Genomic DNA, 20,814 nt, shown 5'->3' on the forward strand with positions numbered 1-20,814 from the left:
GACGTATAAAGTAAATATTTAGATGCATGGATTAGTAAGCGTTGATTTCAGCTTTCTCAGTCCCCCACCGCCGCACCCGCACCCATGATGTTCGGTTTCCTCCGAATCCGGTGCCTCCGTTATGCTTTCCCTGAGCAGAAGGTGGAAGTTGAAGAGACCTGCCCCGAGTGTTGCTGCCGTCGCCATTATGTCTGAGGAGAACTTGTAAATCATAAACTTGAGCTCTGTTTTAATTTTCCTCAAGGAACATTAACCGCGTGAACGGCGAAGCGTGAAGGCCACTGATGCTCGTTCCCGCCACCATACCACCAACCCCCACCCCCCCAACCTGTCTCCCAACCCCCGCCTCTCGACCCCCCCCCAAGCTAGTTAATGAAAGCAGAGTTAACCAGCTTGTGTTTGTCAGGGTAACTAGGTACTGCCGGATCCCACAAATGCGTCTTATTTTTTTTTCCGCTCGTTTCCAAGCCCCGTCGTGTGGGAGGGGCCAGCGCCGCCTCTGCGGATTCTGATTGGCCGGCGGGAAGGAAGTTGCCCGCAGCCGACGGCTGATGAATGCAAGAGAAATGTCAGTTTGATAAGGACCTTCTTTTTCATCGCTACCTCCCCCCACCCCCCCCGCCATCACTACCACCACCACCACCTCCTTCCCCCAAACACCCCCTCCCACCCCACCCCACCCCCCATCTACTCCGGCTCAACAATTTCAGCTGCAGCTATGTCATGTTCGGAGAATTCTGCATCCAGACCGTTTTCAGTGAGTGCTTTAATCTGCTCCGGCCAGGCTCAGCCTTACTGCCCCGGGGGTTATTTGTCCCCTCGGCTAGACCGGGGCTACGGTGCGCCGAGCTGTCATCCAAACGACGCCGGGATGAGCCAACAGCAAGGTTTCAGTCTGGTTCCACATCAGTACGTGCCAGGCATGGCGGGGTGGGCGACGCCACCTCCATCGGGCCACGCAAGCCGACTTCAACAGCTGGGTGCTTATTCCTACCCCTCTGGCGTGAAGGAGGAAGCCGGCTATTGTGTACTGGACGGGGACAAACATCCGAAGGCGGCCGCGGAGGTCTCCGTGTACCCGAGAGCGATTTCCGAAACGTGCACCAGCGGTGGCGGCAGGGCCCCGGCCATCCCCGTCTATTTTCGCTCCGAACCGAGCTACGCACCCAACAAGCCGACGGATTACAACCCGCCGCAGCCGGCCTCCGCTCCCTGCCCGGTTCCGGCCAACGCCGCCTTCGCTCGGCCCTTCGCCACTTCGTCCTCGTCGGAACCAGGTGAAAGGCCCGTGAAAGTCAGCGGCGCAGGCGACCCCGGGAAGCTCAGGGAGGGCAGAGGGTGTGACTTTGTACCCGATGCGCTCACTTTAGAATTTCCTGCCGCCGATCGAGCTCTCCACAAGAAACAAACTAAAGGTGGGTAAAAATAAAACCCTGGAAGAGGCAATTATACGCATGTGGATCAGGAAAACAGCTCAGGCTCTCAAATCTGCGGCAAAGTGACTTTATTTTAAGCTAAAAAGGAGCCTTTTTTTTTGTCCAGACCACAAAGGATTCCCAGTACAAATTAATACCTGAAGTAATTTATAGAACAGGCTCTTTACGGCAGAGTAGATTGCAAACACGTTCAAACGACCTTTCTAAAGATCAAAACGTCCAAAGGTTTCTGGCGGTGCAGGGCGTTTCTCAATCGCGTTAAAACCCCGTTGTAAACGTCCCCGATTTAAAAAAACATCTCCACCTGAGGAAAAAAAAAGGAGAATGTTAAAGAATGATCTGAGATTGGTTCCGAAGAACGGTTCTAACTGGCGTAACTTCAGATGCACAAACTTAAAATTCAGCTTTAGTAAACAGCAGAAAAAAATCGAATTGTGCCAATGTTGTTATGTAGCCATGTAATTTAGATACAGTATCATCTAAATAGACAGTAATTTAAATATTTATATAAACTCTTATATATCTATCTATCTATATATATATGTATATATCTATCTATATATATGCATGTACGTACTAACAAGATGCATATGATTATATATGCGTGTAATAGTACAATAGTACGTATGCGTGGGATGGAAGGGAAACCAAGATCAGCATTCTTGGGCGGACGTTGGTGTGAATAGCATAATGCATATAGATACGTGTGTGTGTGAGAGAGGGACGGGGGGAGTAGGGAGAAAGAACGAGAGAGGGGAGTGAGAAAGAGAGAGGGAAGGAGGGAGAGAAAGAAATAGATAGATAGAAAGAGAGAGAGGAGCTGAGGAAAAGAGGGAGGGGAGGGGGAGGGAGAAAGAGAGAGAGAGGAGTGAAAGAGAGAGACAGTGGGAGGGAGGGAGGGAAGTAAAGAGAGAGAGAGAGAAAGAGAGACGGAAAGAAAGGTCAAGCGGAAGGGACGAGAGGGGAAAGGAATTTGTAAAATCTTCAAAGGTTTTAATACGAGCATCTTTTTTAAAGGTTAACATGCGCATTATTTGAAACAAAACCACAGATTATGGAGTTCACTATAAGCAGAGCACTGGCGATCAGTAATACTGTTCGTCAGTTGTTCAATGTGGGGCCTGACATCCTGGGAGCCGCCACCGAAACATCCAAACCCGACAGCCTTTTTAATGTTGGGTCGTGTATCAAAACAGCCTAAGATGCAATCATAAATTCAAAATCCTGAATATAAATAAAATGGGCTCGTTGGCACCCTGCGATGTTTACTTAAGGTCAGTTTGGTATGACATGGGACTAAATTATGGCGCCAAATAGAAATTACATCACCCAGAGTCGCGGCGTTAATTTCATGGAATCTACTGCTCCCATAGACTCGATATCCTCCTGCTCATTGAATTGGGAAGGAGTGAGCGACACTGGCAAAGGAATCAAAATAATTATTATCCTGAACGAACACAGACAGACTTTCCCGATCGGTGCCTACAATTTCTCGCTGGCAGACTCACTTTAAAGGACTCTATAACTAGATTTATTGCTTATTCGTCTATTCATCTGTCTATTTTATACTCACTATTATTTATATTTATTATCTATAATTTGTCGATTTATTTATTATTTACTTCGTGCTATATATTTAATTTATTATTTATGATTTGTCTGTTTGCCTTCATTTATTTATTTACCTGCCTATTTATTTATTTGTCTATCTATCGATCTATCTTTCTATATATATGTCTGTCTATCTATCTACCTATTCGTCCTTTTATATCTTTATCTATCTAGTTATTTATCTATTTATTTAACTGGTTTATTCACTATCTATCTATCTGTCTATCTATTATCTTACTTTACCTTTGTCTCTGCATAGTTTGTTGTCGGTTGTTTGTCCACCTCTATCTTGTGGGAGTTTTTCACCGATTCTGTTGTGTTGCTTTGTATTTGCTGTGAACGCTCACGAGAAAATGAATCTCTCGCGTTGTATATGGCGACGTACACGTACTTTGATACTATGCATACTTTGAACTTTGAATTCTCGTTGTGACCAAGTTATGGTCGTATTTTTATTTCAAAGTGATGAATATTAAGGTTTTTTTAAAAGAAGTTTTGCTTACTAATTCCCTTCCTAAATCTACTTTGTCCCATCAGTAATTATGTACACGTAGTCCCACATATTTTCCTCCCCAGAAGAGAGGAAAGTTTGAGCAATCACCAGAATGCAATAACTCGGAGGAATTTGTAACTGACTCGGATCTATTGTAACGAAATTTCTTCCACCTATTCCACAGAAAGTGCGGCAAATTGTAGAACAAAGCCATTTCAACGTTAGTCCGCAATCACTTTGTGTGCGTGTGTTTTTTTTTCAATAAGCCTGCTGGTCTTCAAAAGTTTAAAATGGTCTGTATTCTGTTTGTGTCAAGGTTTCTTTTTAGGGAGATGGCGAGACCTAAATATCTGTCGATCAGGTTGGCGGGTTGTCCTTTCGTTCAAGCGCTGACTTTTATTGAGTGTTTACCCACCTAATCGGCCGACATAGACCAAGGGACCAGTCTCGACATCAACTCACAAAGGCGCACACAAACTCTTGCATTGTTATGGAAATCTAGACATGTTAGTGACACGACACACTTCCAATTTTAGTCAAAGTATTGTGAATTGGCATCTCGCCCCCTTTGTCCGGCCAACCACCTCACCAGGAGGACAGGAAGTTTCCCTACCTGGTCATTATCAAGCTGAAATTTTGTACGTACAGATAGCTTATTGATTTTATTTGCAAACTAGGAGTCCAATCAGACAAAGTTAGAATTAATAAACTATCCTGGCATAGTTCTGCCGGCCTATTATTCGGATTCACTGGTAAATATCCTCCTTCGAGTTTCCTAGTCACTGGAGCTGATCGCTCGTCGATGGCTAAGTTCAATTCCATAGGGAGCAAAATCATAGCCAAATGTTTTGTTTGCAAACTTTGGCAGAGCACTCGGTGTTTGCAAGGAGCAGTCAGCATGCCAAGCTTGCCGGCGTTTCTTGACGTCCGCGTTTCTACTTTAGTGCACGACTAGACATACAAGGCAGGCAGCTTCAGGCACAGGGGCAAATAATATTCCACAATAGCAAATAAAGATAAAGTTGCTAGGCGTCTGATCACGGACACTCAAACAGTTTCTGTATGTGAGTTAACTTGAGTATTATTATTTTTATAGTGATTGTATTCTGTATCGTGTGTGTGTGTGTGTGTGTGTGTGCGTGCGTGTGTGTGTGTGTGTCTGTCTGTGTTTCTGTTCCATCGGACCTGGAGTCACAATAATTTCGTTCTCTTTTATACTTGCGAATCAGAATCAGGTTTCTTGTCACCGGCATGTGACCTGCAATTTGTTAACTTAGCAGCAGCAGTTCAATGCAATACTTCTATAGAAGAGAAAAATAATAATAACAAGTAAAATAAGATAATAGCAAATTAATTACGGTACACGTATATTGAATAGATTTTTAAAAACCTGTTTTTAAAAAAACGGAAATACTGTATATTAAAAAAAAGTGAGGTAGCGTCCAATGATTCAATGCCCGTTTAGGAATCGGATGGCAGAGGGGAAGAATATGCGGGCAGTGGGAGAATCAACCCCCTTGTGTTTCTTGATCTCATCACCGGAGATTCATCGTCACGCAGCCCTGCCACTTTGATCCGGCCCACAGCTTTAATTACCCAGCCCCAACACTTGCCTTTATTGGGGTCTTGCCCCCTCCTTACACAAGTCATCGGGTTTGTGGGGGTTAATCGGGGTGCGCCGAGGGTTAGTTTGGGGGGGGGGGTTGTGTCTCCTTGTACTTTAGAGTTGGGTTAGGGGGTGGGGCTGGGAGAGATAATGCTGTGGAGTTTAGTGTGGTGAGGTACGCGGGGCGCTGGCGGATAGTGTAGTGTCGTGGCTACGGGCTTGTGGGGGGTTTAGAATTAGGTTTGGGGGGAGGGCTGTCAATTTAGGAATCGGATGGCGGAGGGGTATGACGTGAAACAATCCTGAGATTAATAACACACATCAAAGTTGCTGGTGAACGCAGCAGGCCAGGCAGAATCTCTAGGAAGAGGTACAGTCGACGTTTCAGGGTCTTCTTCAGGGTCTCGTCCCGAAACGTCGACTGTACCTCTTCCTAGAGATGCTGCCTGGCCTGCTGCGTTCACCAGCAATTTTGATGTGTGTTGCTTGAATTTCCAGCATCTGCAGAATTCCTGTTGTTCACCTGAGATTAATAGCTCGGCACGGACTAGATGGGCCGAATGAGCCTGTTCCTGGCGCCGCAGTGTTGTACGACGCTACTATTGGTTGAGTTGGGGTTCCCTTCGGTTTTGTGGGGGGTTTTTTAAGTCCAGGGAAAGATGAAACTCGGCAGTATGTTGCTATGTGAAATTATTTGTTGCAATGTCCTTCATTGTTATTAAATTCTAATAAGTACCAAATTTCCATGAGAAGAACTCAGATGTAAAATCAATAAAAGCAGTTTCCAACGCATTATTAACCTACTTGGTTTCATAGCTTATTGTCGGGCATCTTAACCATGGACTAAGCTGGCTGGGCATTGTCCCCATTTACCCATCACCATCCTAGTTCGATACAAAGTCTTTTCCGATTGCTTGAATTTGTATTTTCATTTTCATTATTCACTCTGCACTCTGCTTGGCCTCATTTCATCTCGGCATTTTGGACACGCAGCCTAATCTTTACAAACGCAACGACAACAAAACTCTACCGAGTTAAAAGATCTTAATTAAAAATTTCGTTGCTCAAAAGGCACACGTAGCATGCAATTTGCATGCTGTTACAAACAGTCTGAATTAAGTAAACTGTAGGGATAATGAGGGTACGACTCCCCTTCTCTCAAGTAGGTAACTCGCCATCTGCAAAATAAAAGATCTGGAGAACTTTCAGACCCTCGATCTCGGAAGAAAGAAATGCTAGAATTTCTAATATTTGTTACTAGCATTTCAAAGGAAACATGTGGCAACATGTGTGTGTTCAAGGTCAGTTCCACCCCCCGCCCCCCAAAAAAAAGACCAAAGACTACTAATCTGCCACGGTTGCTTAAAATCAGAGTGAGGGCCTTAGCGAGAATTTACTGCAAGTTTGTGACTTTAAAAAACGCTATTGAGGGACGAGCGCCAACGCATTTCTGAACGGACAATCAACCCACACTTTCATTTTATTTTTCCTCCCTTGTTGTTTCACTTACTTAATTTATTTTTTTTCTTTCTTATTCAAGATTCAAGATTATTTCTTGCCGTTTCCAGTCGCACAAGTGTACAGGAGAACGAAATTGTTACTCCGGATCCGAAGCAGCATTTTGAAAAAAAACACACACAATGACATAAAGAAAACAAATAGAGAAAAAAAATAACATAAATACGTAAGACAGCTTAAATACACAGATTGCTTGTACGTCCACAAAGTGACGCTAGTCACGGGTGTGTGTGTGTGTGTGTGTGTGTGTGTGTGTGTGTGTGTGTGTGTGTGTGTGTGTTGTAATTTATAGTTTTCTTAAAAAAATTATACATTGCCGCACCGCTGCCTCAAAGCAGCAAATTTCACGACATACGTCAGTGATATCGAACCTGATACATGACGAAAGAACTAGCTCCATTGAGTTTAATATCGGGAATTGTAGTGAAAAGGCAGGCAGGTGCGATGCCAATTTTGAAAGCCATTGAACTGTCCACAAGTTCATTATCAATCAGTAATCATTTGCAGGTAAACTTACGGAACACAGGCCAGCAGAGCACAATACAGGCCCTTCGTCCCGCGATGCTGTACCGACCCGTTAATCCATTAATATAGCGATTGTTTTCCCGCCTCTCAGCAGATGTTTGAAAACTTCCCGCTAAAGAAGGGCTCGGTGTCCCACTGAAAGTTATTTCCCGAAGAAGCTATCATTTTTCAATGTTATCAATCCTGACAGGAAGTAAACTTGCGGCTACCTCTGATATCCCATGGCTTCCATCCTTGTCCTTCCGAATCAGGAAGATTATAGCGTACCTTTCACTTACTTAAAGCCACCGTCCCTGCTTGGGCATAGGGCGCCGACAGCAGCTCCGCAGAGTTCTCTGTCCCGGGCCGGTCCTTCAAGTTGGCCCCAGAGTTCAAAGTTCAAAGTAAACTTATTATCAAAGAACCCTGAGACTTATTCTCTCTGGATATTCACATTAAATACAAAACACACACACAGACACACACAGACACACACACACACACACACACACACAAAACCGAAGCAAAATAATAATAATAATAATAATTAATAAGCAATAAATATCGAGAGTCTGGCCATCTTCAAAGATCCGTCCTCTCCCAGGGATGAAGTCTCTGTACCTCCGAGGTTTTTTTTACACGGTGGGGTTGCCAGCCCCACGGCCCACCCTCCTCCTTTCGCAACTGTGCTTGGGACCGTCTGTGGCAGAGTTGAGCATCGTTCGGAACGGTGAAATTGCCGTTGATATTCCACATCACATCAACCTTCCTTTGCCAACTATCTTAACGGATGCAGTTTACAGAATTTCATCAATTATACTTCAGCGTCCATCGTCTGTAATAATCTCTCTATAGATCTAAACTCAAGAGGTTCCTCTGGTGCTGGAAATCTTCCCTTCTCCACCCTCCCGCCCCCCCCCCACCCGGCTCCCCGCTTCCTTTCCAAACCTGCTGAAGGGTCTCAGCCCCGCAGATGCTGCCTGACCTGCTGAGTTCCTTCGGCACTTTTATCTGTGTTACTCGTTCACTCTGTCGATACAGGTACCGGAACATGAAATGGATACCGATCAACACAGGAGATACCGCGGATTCTGGAAATCCAGGGCGACACGCACAAGATGCTGGAAGAGCTTAGCAGGTCAGGCTGCGCCAGTGGAGAGAAATTAAGAGCTGACGTTTCGGACCAAGGCCGAAGGCCGCTGCCCGACCTGCATTTTGTACGTACAGTACTGCTCTAGGTTTCCAGCATCCGCTCAATCTCTTGTGTTTAAGGTATAAGTTGCTGTTTTGGAAGTTCATTGCTTCAGTGTTTAGCACTCACAGTTTCATAAACGCATTCTGAACAATTTAGCACTTGCTTTATAATTATCAAACTTAAAGGCGGAAGTTTCAATGATGGAATGGGAAACAAGATGCCTCCCAGCTACGCTGGTGGCTCCAGTGAAAACACCCCAGCCCATATTCCATTTTCCAGCTCTGCTGATGTTATATAGGGTTAGTTGACTCTCTGTGTTTACAGAAACCAACATGTAAAAAAAAAATCAGCAATGTAAGGAGGGAACGTTCATTTTGTAACTTAACAGCTCACTTAAAATAGTAGACATTGATTCCTGGAAGTTAGCAAACGTTTAATTCTTTTAATGAGATATCCTATATTTTAAACCATAATCAAGCAGACAGATAGATTCTTTTTTAAAAAATCATACATACACAGATACATAAACACGAGAAAGTCTGGAGATGTTGGAAATCTAAAGCCGCACACACAAGGCGCTGGAGGAACTCGGCGGGTCGGGCAGCATCTGTGGAAATGAATGAGCAGTCGACGTTTCGGGCCGAGACCCGTCTTTGGGAGTAGATAGTCAGATAGAAAGAAAGAAAGATAAATAGATAGAGATAAAACTGATGGAAAGATAGACGAATGGATGGATAGATGAATAGATAGTTAGATGAATAGGTAGATGGGTGGATAGATAGATAAATAGATAGATAGATAGATAGATAGATAGATAGATAGTTAGATAGATAGATAGATAGATAGATATCGATACGGGGTTCCTAGTTAATTATAATTTCCTCCAAGTTATTGCGTCCTCTTTGCTTGATCCTATGACTCCTATGGGAAGGGGTACATACGAGATTATTTTATACATGTGCATTAATGTTTACTTGAGTAGCTAAAGAGATATCTGAATGAATTTATTAGGCAAAGTGGGAAAAATTAGTAGTATTGATCACATTAAAGAACACCATAGCTTGGGGACGGCGGGAGTTCATTTGTCATCAAAGCTCAGAAATGTCACCACATACAACTCTGAGATCCTTTTCCTCGTGGGCGTTCGCAAAACAGAGAAATGCGATTGAATGAAGGGGGGAAAAACTACATGCAATTAAATAAATGATTACATGAACGGACAAATAAAATAACAAAGACGGACAAACAACCAATGTGCAGAAAAAAATAAACTGTGTAAATTTAATGGAATCAAGGATAAACTACATACAAAGCCCGGCATAATTGCAAAAGGAGTTAACGATGCAAATACAAAACTAGCAACTGCAAATAATAATAGAAACATAGAAACATAGAAAATAGGTGCAGGACTAGGCTATTTGGCCCTTCAAGCCTGCACCGCTATTCAGTACGATCATGGCTGATGATCCAACTCAGAACCCCGCCCCAGCCTTCCCTCCATACCCCCTGACCCCCGTAGCCACAAGGGCCATATCTAACTCCCTCTTAAATACAGCCAATGAACTGGCCTCAACTGCTTCCTGTGGCAGAGAATTCCACAGATTCACCACTCTCTGTTTGAAGAAGTTTTTCCTAACCTCGGTCCTAAAAGGCTTCCCCGTTATCCTCAATCATGATAATGATATTGAGAACGTCAGTTTTAGAGTCATTGAAAGTGAGTCCACGGGCCGCAGAAGTTGCACTCCATTCGTTTCAGTTGCTTCTTCAGCCTTGCAGAAGTCGATATGAAATTTTAAATTGAATTAAGGGGGCAGTCACTTTGCTTGCTTATCCAACTGTTGACCCCCCTTTTAAATAATGTTGGAATTTATTTGGACTGATCGCGAAGTTATGCCGCACGACCTTCTGCAGCATGCCATTGCGGAGAAGGATAACAGTGTGAGCGGTCCGTTATCCCCCTCAGCGGACAGGCGGACTCATTCTCTCGTCCCTACTGGGGAAACTCGCTGAAAACCCCCGCGGCGTTATACTGTTGCCGCTAAAGCCGGGGGGAAAATCAGTAGTGTAGTTTAATTTGTCAGGTCGTTTGACAATTTCTTTCTCCCGCTTGACAGAAAGCCCGAAGGCCGAGAATACGATAAACTGGATGACGGCAAAGGGGGGACGGAAAAGACGTTGCCCCTACACCAAACATCAGACGCTGGAGCTGGAGAAGGAATTCCTCTTCAACATGTACCTGACTCGAGAGCGCCGCCTGGAGATCAGTCGCAGTGTGAACCTTACCGACAGGCAGGTCAAAATCTGGTTCCAGAACAGAAGAATGAAGCTGAAGAAGATGAGTCGAGAGCACAGAATTCGGGAAATATCGACTGCGTTTCCCATCTGATGAAGCTGTTGTGATTTTCTTTTCTTTTTCAATTTAAGGACAAGACGGTGGATGATCTCGTTGTGGAAATCCGAATGCTACAACGGTATTGAAGGTGGGGGTGGGGTGGGAAGAGGGAAAGACCGGAGGAGGGAGGGAGGGAGGGGTGGGGTGAATTTGAGAGTCACTGGCAGGAGTTGCAAGTTCCGGTCTAGTCACGAGGGCAACTTGCAGAGACGGGAAGATGTGAGAAAGCGAGTTTGTAATTTTAACATAATGGGCTTTCCGGGGGGAGATATGAAAGCCGAATAACTGTCTTTTACTGTAGAAGAGACCATCGCTTTTCATCGGCTAACTTAGAACCATTTCTCATAACATGAGAAAATAAATTGAAGAGACAAAGGTTTTCGATGCCAACAGTACATCTGGCTGGTCATACACTGTATATAAATATTTGTTCTCTTTCGTGCATATAAACAACTTTTAGTTTATCCATTTATGCATTAAGAAACTTATTATTTTAAGGCAACTTCAGTTCATTGAAGGACAACAGAGGGATCGGCAGTGATTTGAGTACATCATGCAGACACCTCAGACGTTTAATCCGCATGAGTATCTGAAGCGTTTTTCATAGTATTTACATCAAACGGCGCAAAATAGGAAGAGCCAGAGGCGGGCGACAACGCAGAGGATTCTGTTCATCACAAGAAAACTGTAGTAATTCTCCTCAATCTTATTTCAAGTTATGTATAGCAGGACTGACGATGAATTACGTCATGAACCACTTTGCAACTGCAGCGAGAGCCACCGTTCATTGGGTCATTACTTTTGGCCTACCAAGGGAGACTTCTAGTCATTCTCACTTACGTATTGTTTAATATTACATTAAGTTAATGCAGAAGGACTGATGGCGACAGGGACCACTTTGCAGGCAAAGGGAGGGTCGCCAGTTGTTGAGTCATTATTAACTGATACACAGTTTTTCTCCTATCCATTTTCCCAAGTGCCAAACATGATTACGTAGGCAACAGACTCAAAAATGGATGAAGGGTCTCGGCCAGAAACGTCGACTGTTTACTCTTTGCCATTGACATGTTGAGTTCCTCCAGCATTTTGTCTGCGTTGATTTGGATACCCAGCATCTGCAGGCTTTCTCGTTTAAGTATTCTCAGTTGCTAACTTCAGCCCATTGCCCCTACCGGGGCAAAGGACGCTGACCGTAATTCGGCTGAGCCCCCCCCCCCCGCCCCTGCTCTGGGCCAGTCTTTAGAGCTGTCCTCAGGGCCAGACCCTCTTCGAAGATCCTTCCTCTCCCGAAGATGAGATCTCTGGAGATTTCTATTCAATCAGGACCCGCGGAGTAGACAAAACATTTAACTTAATACAACGTTCAACAGAAACAAGCAGCAAGATTGAACCCAACATGACAAGTTTAAAAGTATATCACTTTAATATACATGTGTGTCTATATTACACACGTTAATATATGTTGTTTTTCTTTCTCTCGCCATTTTCCTTTGACAGGCTCAAAGAAGCTAAAATTATTCAGGAATAAAGTAAAGAGATATGGACCATATCTCTTAAAACTAGAACAATTAGTAAGGGCTTCCGCTTGGCCTTCCTGTAGCCCTAGACTTTTAGGGGACGTGGCTGGTAGCTCCTTTCGCAGCCGGACTTGGGACCGTCCATTGCCGAGTTGCCGAACATACACCTATGTATTCATATTTTTTCCCCTCAAAGTCTCAGATACGTCCGATATTGCAGATTAAGTTAAATAGAGGCGCATGGATTAACAAAACTATGAAGCATTGCTTGCTTTTTAAAAAAAAATTAAGATTAGAATACAAATATGCAAGTTTCACTAAGATGGCTTCACGAAATGAGTGTAACCATCAGGCCCGATGGAGCTTGTGCCGCTATTCAATGAGCTCGTGCCCAACCTTTCACTCCCCTGCATTGACCCCATATCCCTTGATCCCCTTAATATCCAAAGCCCCCTTGACCTCCTCCTATAATACGCACTGCGACGAGGCCTCCTCAGCCCCCCCACCCCCAAACTTGGGTAGAGAATCCAAGCTTATTTTCTTAAAAGAAGGAAACGGCCTTTGAAGAACTTGAAACAAAAATCGCTTTGGGATGATGACGACTGCTGCCGAGGTTAACAAAATATTCTGGAATTGAAGGGAACGGCTCGCGTCTGGAGATTTCTATTAAATCAGAAGGCGCGGAGGGGACAAACTATTAGTTCCATGCAGCGTTGGTTAGAATAACAGAAACAGGCAGCAAGGTTGACCCCAACATGATATATAATACGAATATTATGCTGAACCCAATATGATATTGTCCAAAATTATCTTGTTATTTTTCTCTCTCTCTCTTGCCGTGCTGTTTTGACTGATTCAAAGACGGTAAAGTTCTGCAGGAATGAACTTCCACACCTGGGTCATACTGTATCTCTTAAACAGAGGACAATTTGTAAAGGCTCCCTGTAGCTATTAATTTCATTTTTTTTACGTTGCAAACTGCTGTTGACATCTTCTTCCCCGCACCACCATCCTCCCGCACCTCGGACCTCACGTTGGGCGACTAAATATTAATCAAGACCGAGTTTAAAGTTTAGCTTCACTTTATCACCCTGTTCCACGCCGTGAACCCGCAGAGAACCGTTCCAACCAATGCAAATCAGAAACCAATCAATCGAAACGAAGTCGAAATTACTTTTGCAGATTGATTTCATTTATGCAATTAAAATAGGTAGGCACAATGCTTTTGAAATGTAACACCCTCTGCATTCCTTTTGAATATCTGTTGTTGTAGTAACGTGGCTGAGCCTACTCAACATATAAACATATCATTGTCGTCGGCTATGTCTGTTGCACATTTAGTGGATATTATACATAACCTGTGTTTATATCGAGAAATAAAAATGATTTCTAAATGTTCACCAAAATGTTTGACATTTACTACATGCAAAAAAAAAATTGCTAATCTGTCGTCTCAATCAGCTTCTCACGTGGCGGAAGTTTGTCAGACACGATATGTGTGACGTTGGATTAAAATGTAATATTTATTTTTTTTTGAAAATGATGTGAAGAATATTGTTACACCAAAGATGATTAACATGGCGACCGTCGCAACTTTATTGTTATCAAGCGCACCATCTCCCTTGCAGAGAGGGAGGGAGGGGGGAGAAAGAGAGAGGGGAGGGGGAGAAAAATGAACTGCTACTATTTGAGAAGTGAATATCTGAAACCCATATCAAAAAGTGTTTAGTTTTCATGATGTTCCATCGATTGTAGTGAAATTCCATAGGAAGCATGTTCTGTGTATTTCAAGGCCTGAAGTCGGTGCATCTCTTCCTGGGCCTTGTTAAGGTCAGCACAGAAAACAAAATAAAAGATAATAAAACTGCGTGTTTGCCTGGATTTTTGTAGTTGCACAAAAGGTTTCATTTTTAAAAAAAACACACAAAATTGTGCGTAGCGCTTCTTATTCAGTGTTTTCAAATCTATTTAACTTTGTTGTGGCTATTGGTTCCCCCTTGAAGTCTGGCTCGTGTATATCACGCACCGTGGTTGGTTGATTGTGTACCCGTGAAATTGAACCGAAGTGGACAACTTGGTAGTTGGGAGAGGTGGTGGGGGCGGGGACGTGTGTGTGTGGGGTGGGGGGGGGGGAACACACGGACAGAGAATTGCGATTTTCCCAGCCCTAAAGAACTCCCTTCCAGTTTGAAATGTATTTGGTATCCGGTGTCGATGATTTAAATACCATCCAGACGGTCGTAACCTAATTGTGGGCACCGGCGATGTTCCACGGACGAACACGTCTGCTTTTGTAGAAGTTTTTTTTTATGGCCTCTAAATGGGTTTGGCAAGTTGCTGTCATGTAGAACTTGTTGGACTTGGGCAGTCTGGCTGTGAACAGCACGCCACAAGGCAGGGTTTTGAGATCAGGGAAACTATTTTCCTTCTCCTTGCTTGGCAAAGTCATCAACTTGGCTTTCAAGATTTTGGAATACACGGGAAGAAAGCGGTAGGACATTGTTGTCACGTTTAACTGTTGACCTTTTTATCAGGGTGGCTGACAGAGATTTCTACTTTATAGAAAGTTGAATCTTTTAGATATCTGTCCCTCCAAAAACAAAAAAAAATCGTTGATACAACATTTCAGAGAGCAGTTTCAAAAGTAAGAACACTTCATGAGTACCCGCGGTGTCAGACGAGTAGAAAGAATGTTGTGAATATTTTCTCCCCCGACGTTTGTGTGGCACGGACACTGCAAGGTCAAAATGGTGCGGTCCGTGAGATATTCGATCGACTTTTCGTCTTATTCCTTACACGCGTTTATTTTCTATTATTTGTTACTGTTCTTTTTAAGCAATCGCGTCCAGCTATCGGGTAAATCGGGACGTTATTTTGCCGTTCGACGTGCTCGGTCCAGACTTTTGCCGCCAGAGAAAATGAACTGTCGAGTGACTTAGGTAGTTTCATGTTGTTGGGCTTTTATTCGACCGCAGTGACAGGAAACTGCCTGAATTACCCCAGTTATCGTCGTCGCAAACTTTTGGATTTTATTTAAAATGCGGAATATGGCACGTGCCCGAAGAAATTTTGCTGTGATTATGCATTGCGGAGATGCAGAGGTATGGCAACAACAGCAAGGCCAAGTGTGGACTGTTATCGAACATTAACTGAGGGATTAATGTGTCTGAAAGCCTTGCCTCGATATATGTGTGTGTGTGTGTGTGTGTGTGTGTGTGTGTGTGTGTGTGTGTGTGTGTGTGTGTGTGTAATGTTATTTTTGCATTTTACTGCGCAGACGTTGTTTTATAATTTACCCAAGTATTATACATATATAATATATATATTATGTAGAAAATATATTATATATATATGCTATGTATATATATATAGTATACATGTATAAATGGTTTATAATGTAGTAATGTTATTTTTGCATATATCTACATGTATATATATGTTACATATGCAAAATAGCACTTCTACATTATAAACCTTTCATACTCCGTACATTTTCCTCGGGACTAAATTATATAGTTTCAGAATTGCTTTATAATGGCAAAAAAAAAGACTTTTTGGATTTATCGTCGCATATACGCTCTGATTTGCATTTCTATGGGTATATCTTTCTAACTCTTTGTACTTTGTTGTGTGAAGATCGGAGAGCTCATAAGTTGTTGTTTTTTCTAAAAAAAAAATTCCAAGTTTAGTAACAGGTCAAAATAGATCAACTGCTTGGGCACATTGTAGTGCACAGGGTGCGTTTCATAAGCTAACCTGGTCGATGTTAAATTGGAATTCATGCAAAACTAGTTTAACACACCAGATCACAAAGTTAGGTGAACACGTTGTTGCACACGGCCAATCGCTAGTTGACCTTGCAGTCTCACAGTAATGATATTTTATTTCCCAGAATGCAATATATCCAGCCGTGAATTAGTCTCATTCCGTAATAGAGATCGTCCAGAACTCGATATTGCAGAAAGAACTGGGACGACCCCGATGTTATCCGAGTGAGGGATAAGAATAATAATCTTGAGATGATAGTAATAATATTTTACTTATAGAGCACTTTTCATAAAGACGATGTAGTTCAAGCTGCTTGATAATGGGGTAAAGTCTAAAAATACAATTAAAATCATGAAAAGAAAAGGCAAAACATATTAGTTTAAAGCAAGGTTAGACAAATAGGCTTTGAGCTGGCGTTTAAAAGTGCCAACAGATTCTACATCCCTTATAATCTTGGGCATCGAGTTCCACAGTTCAGGGGCGTAGTTCCCAGAGAGAAAAAAAAATCTAACCTGCCCTGCCAATTTTCTTTTGAGGGAGATGGTTTAAATTTAAGAAGCGGACGGAGGAAGGGCTGGAGCAAACATTTTAAAACTCAAGCGACTCTGTGATGTGCTCATGTCCCTGGGTCACTGAAAACTTAAGCACACACACACACACACACACACACACACACACATACAGACACACACACACACACACACATACATACACACACACAATCACACACACACACACACACACACACACACACGAGTGAGAGAACTTTAAAATCCAACTATCCATTTAAAATGGCGGGAACCAATACTGTAAAGAGCAAACAACACGCACAAAATGCTGGTGGAACGCAGCAGGCCAGGCAGCACCTATACACCAGCATTTTGTGTGTGTGTGTTGCCTGGATTTCCAGCATCTGCAGATTTTCTCGTGTTTGCGAATATAAAGAGATAACACGTTTCAGACTGGACCTTTTCCTTCTGAAGCTGAAGCTTTAGTTTACCTCTCGCTACATTCGTGCTTGATTCATTCAGATTCTGCTCTTTAAAAAAGGGCGGGGGCTGGGGGAGGGAGCTTTCCTTGCTATTCCACAATTCCTTGAGTTTAGCTCCATGTTTGCAATGTCTTACTCCTCAATGCCCTCGCAGGGATACTGGTGATTATCGAAGAGAATTGAAGAATATTTATAATAATTAGTTTTCTCGTGGCTCATCCAGGGGTTGTAAATGGACTATTCTCCTTCCTTCCCGCGCTGCATGCTATTTAATACAAACGCGATAGACTCGGTTTCCATTCTCATCTGCATGAGTTCAGTTCGCTGTGCAATGCACTGGGCCAGAGGGAGGGAGCGTCATCTCGTCATTGTTAAAAGATGCAGACCATTTAAAATTTCATTTCAACTCGTCGGGCTGCACAGTGTGCCAGCAGCCGGGAGCAAAAGGCTTGATTACTATGTAATACATTCAGGTTCTCAGATAAACCTCGTTCTTTACTGTTGTATTCCTACCCCAAATGCCTTCAGCGACCCCGAACGACAGGACTTTTCTAATATATATATTTTTTTTCCCCGAACCCTGCTGCTGTGGCCGCAGACAATCGCCATTTTTCGCTGGCAGCGGTCCGGATCTGTGGCCTAAAACGGCTTTAAAAATATAAGGCTGTCTGTTTGTTCTGTACAGAAAATGCCCACCGGTGTTCCCTATTTGAAGCACGCAATTCCACTACGGCGACAGAGCATAGACCTCCCTACTGTAGAAGCAGCCTTCAATGTCTTTGTCCTTTTTACTGTCCAACGTCGTCAAGAAGCGGCCCATATTCATTGTATCCAATTTAAGAAAAAATAGCCCCTATTCTCTCATTTGGGCAGTGTTACCTTTAGTGTCTGGACACTCATTTGTCTGATCATGTAAGAGAGAGAACGGTTTTGTCGCGATTATTCCATTTATCTCGAGTGGCCCGTTTAAAAATATATGAACTGTGAAAGCTGTGAAAGTCCATTCGATATGAAGATTTTAAAAAAACAGTCGTTTTCTTATTTAACTATTTGTAGAATGTGAAGCTGGCACATGCAGGATTTCATAGTTCTGTGTAGGCCAGTGTGCTGTCACTTTAAGAGCTCCTTGAGGCTGCCTTTTTAACATCTGCACAACAATAGCCAGCCCGACTGGCGGTTTTCCTCATTAAAAAAAATACCCTACAAACATATTTTTTAATGTATCTCGCCATGCTTCGAATGACCAGAAAAACTAGTATGTATGTTTTACGAATAGTATAATTATGTAGTTAATGTTCTCACAGTTCGCTCACTTGATGGTCTCCAGGAACTATAATTATTTTAGAAACATATATTTTTCACTCTCTCTCTCTCTCTCTCATTTGCAATTAACATCAAAGAACTGTATGTTCTAAAAAAAAGCATAGTGTGTATTTGCAATTCAGTTAATAAAGTACTGACCATAATAAATTATAAATTTGTTCCATAGCTTTCGAAGCTATGAACCTCTTATTCCGTAAGATATGTAACAATCAACCCCCCAAAACAACGTGCAAGTGTGAGGTTTTTCTCCTGATTCTAACAGCCATTTTATGCCAAGTCACAGGGACACTGGTTCTGGCTGCACACGTTATGTATATTTTTTTCAAATATATAAATAAGGCTATTTCTTAGACGAGCTTAAATTATGACCCTGCACCTTAATAGCATTCTTTTAATCAATGATTAAGCTATGCGCTCATTAAGCTGAAAATATTCTCAATTTATTTGGCCTGGTTTACGGCTGAACTTTTGAAAGTATCGTAGGGAAATAATGGTTTTTATGGAGAGGGCCCAGAATAATGTCATTGTTTTTGTTCAGGGCAAGTGAATCGCGGTGTTAAATTGTGACAAAGTAGGCCGTGTTGTTAAAAATAAATTATACAGAGTGCAGCGTTTAATTTTCTTACTGGTGTGGTCAAATATTTGAGTATTCTCTCTTCGTGGTATAGTTTAATTATTCAGGCTTTTTCGTGCATTTAAGGATAGGTTTGAAAATCGAGAGGGGAGTCCAGGATCAGCTTCTTCCCCTATCGCCTCCGGATTTCTCAATGGACAATAAAGCCATGCACGCTACCTCACTACTTTTATTTGCCCTCTCTTTTCGCACTGCTCATTTGATTTAATTACATATATTTCTCCTTGTAATTTATAGCGTTTTAAAAATTATGTACTGCCGCAAAACAACGTGGACACGTTCTGCAAATGCTGGAAATCCAGAGCAAGCGACACAAAATGCTGGAGGAAGTCAGCGGGCCGGGGATACATGACAGTGATATTAAACCTCATTCTTATTTTGATTCTGAACCTCCTTGATCATGATTGACCAAGTCGTGATTATCGTATCAGCGAATACGCAGATATTGGCCCCGATGTTTAAAATAAAGATGAACCCTGTGACCCTTTTCCCCCATTGGGGGGCCAATGAAATCTGGTACAGTAGTCCATTCCCCTGACATTAAACTGAATTTAAGACATAATTACTAAACGAATGATACCTGAGATCCGACCAGAAGAACGACCGCGTATATTTAAATTGAGTTTATGTCAGGGAGCGGGGTAAATTTTATAAAATCAAAGTTTGGCCAAAAGGAAAAAGATGTATTGCATATAAACGGGGCTCCCACATAATCTTTTCCCTTCGACATAGCATGTGCTGTGGCCGGACTGTGCATCAAAAATACAAGTTATCCCACTCAGCTTACTTAATGGGTGTGCAACAAGGTTAAACGCCTTTGGTCTCCGTGAATTAATTGCATAACGAAGGTGGTACGGTAAGTTAGAATTTCCCACCAATACAAACCCTCAGTTGACGTTGAGTTTGAGTACTTCGCCGGGAATAAGGACAAGCGTCATCTCTGATTTCCCATTCACGATTGTTTTCCCCTTTAACTTTAGTTCCTGATTCAAATAACTTTTTCACCCCCCCCCCCCCGGGTTCTCAAGGAAAGAAAAAAACCCAAAATAGTTAGATTCAAAATCTTCCAAACTTGTTTAATAACGTTTCCAGTACAGAAGTACAAATTACCGTTACTCGCGATCCGATGTAGCGCAAAAAAACACAACAAGATGTAGAGCTCAATAATAATAGAAACACAATAAATATAAATGCTTAAGATAGCTTATATACACAGATTGATTGTATGTGCGTAAAGTGACGCTGGGCACAGGAGTGTCTGTACATAAAATAGATAGAAACATATCAAGAGAGTAAGTATTACATTTTTTAACGGTTTATGCATAGCTCAACATCATTTCTCAATAACTCGCCTATTGGTTCTTTGTAATTGACCGGTTATAAAAGTTGACTTCTTCGGGAATTAAACTCAGTCCCTATACATGTATTCCACACCGTCAGTTGTTGGACTCAAAGAAAAGTTTTGGAACAATAAGTTGTCTTTAACCGAGTCGGGTCCTTATTGCGAATTTTGTCAAAATTAAAACATGATGCCTTGTCACGGATTACAATGTAGTCTTTTACCATAGTTTCTATTTATATAAATATATATTTATATATTTAAATAAGCAGAGAACGCGCGTAATTCGATAACAACACCATATTATCTCATTAGTATTACTAACACAAATGTAGGCGTTCAAACCCGACGAAGTTGCTAATTCTTTCTACCTTACACACACACACACACACACACACACACACACACGGACACACACGCACACACACACACACACACACGGACACACACACACACACACACGGACACACACACCCACACACACATA

General features: G+C 42.5%; 1 protein-coding gene across 2 annotated transcripts; it reads left to right on the plus strand.

Moving 5' to 3' along the window:
* The first annotated feature begins 382 nt into the window (after nt 1-382).
* Nucleotides 383-10,843, plus strand: LOC140191573 (homeobox protein Hox-A10-like). 2 transcript variants are annotated; one of them, XM_072249089.1, is made up of 2 exons: nt 383-1,415; nt 6,687-6,823. In XM_072249089.1, the coding sequence occupies exons 1-2, from the start codon at nt 719-721 to the stop codon at nt 6,788-6,790; spliced, it is 801 nt and encodes a 266-aa protein (XP_072105190.1). In that variant the 5' UTR covers nt 383-718; the 3' UTR covers nt 6,791-6,823. The 2 variants fall into 2 exon arrangements, with proteins under 2 accessions (XP_072105190.1, XP_072105189.1); XM_072249088.1 differs by lacking the exon at nt 6,687-6,823 and adding an exon at nt 10,478-10,843 and having other exon boundaries at nt 597-1,415.
* The last annotated feature ends 9,971 nt before the right edge of the window (nt 10,844-20,814 follow it).

The sequence above is a fragment of the Mobula birostris genome, chromosome X, assembly GCF_030028105.1.
Source record: "Mobula birostris isolate sMobBir1 chromosome X, sMobBir1.hap1, whole genome shotgun sequence".
In the NCBI taxonomy this organism is placed as follows: Eukaryota; Metazoa; Chordata; class Chondrichthyes; order Myliobatiformes; family Myliobatidae; genus Mobula; species Mobula birostris.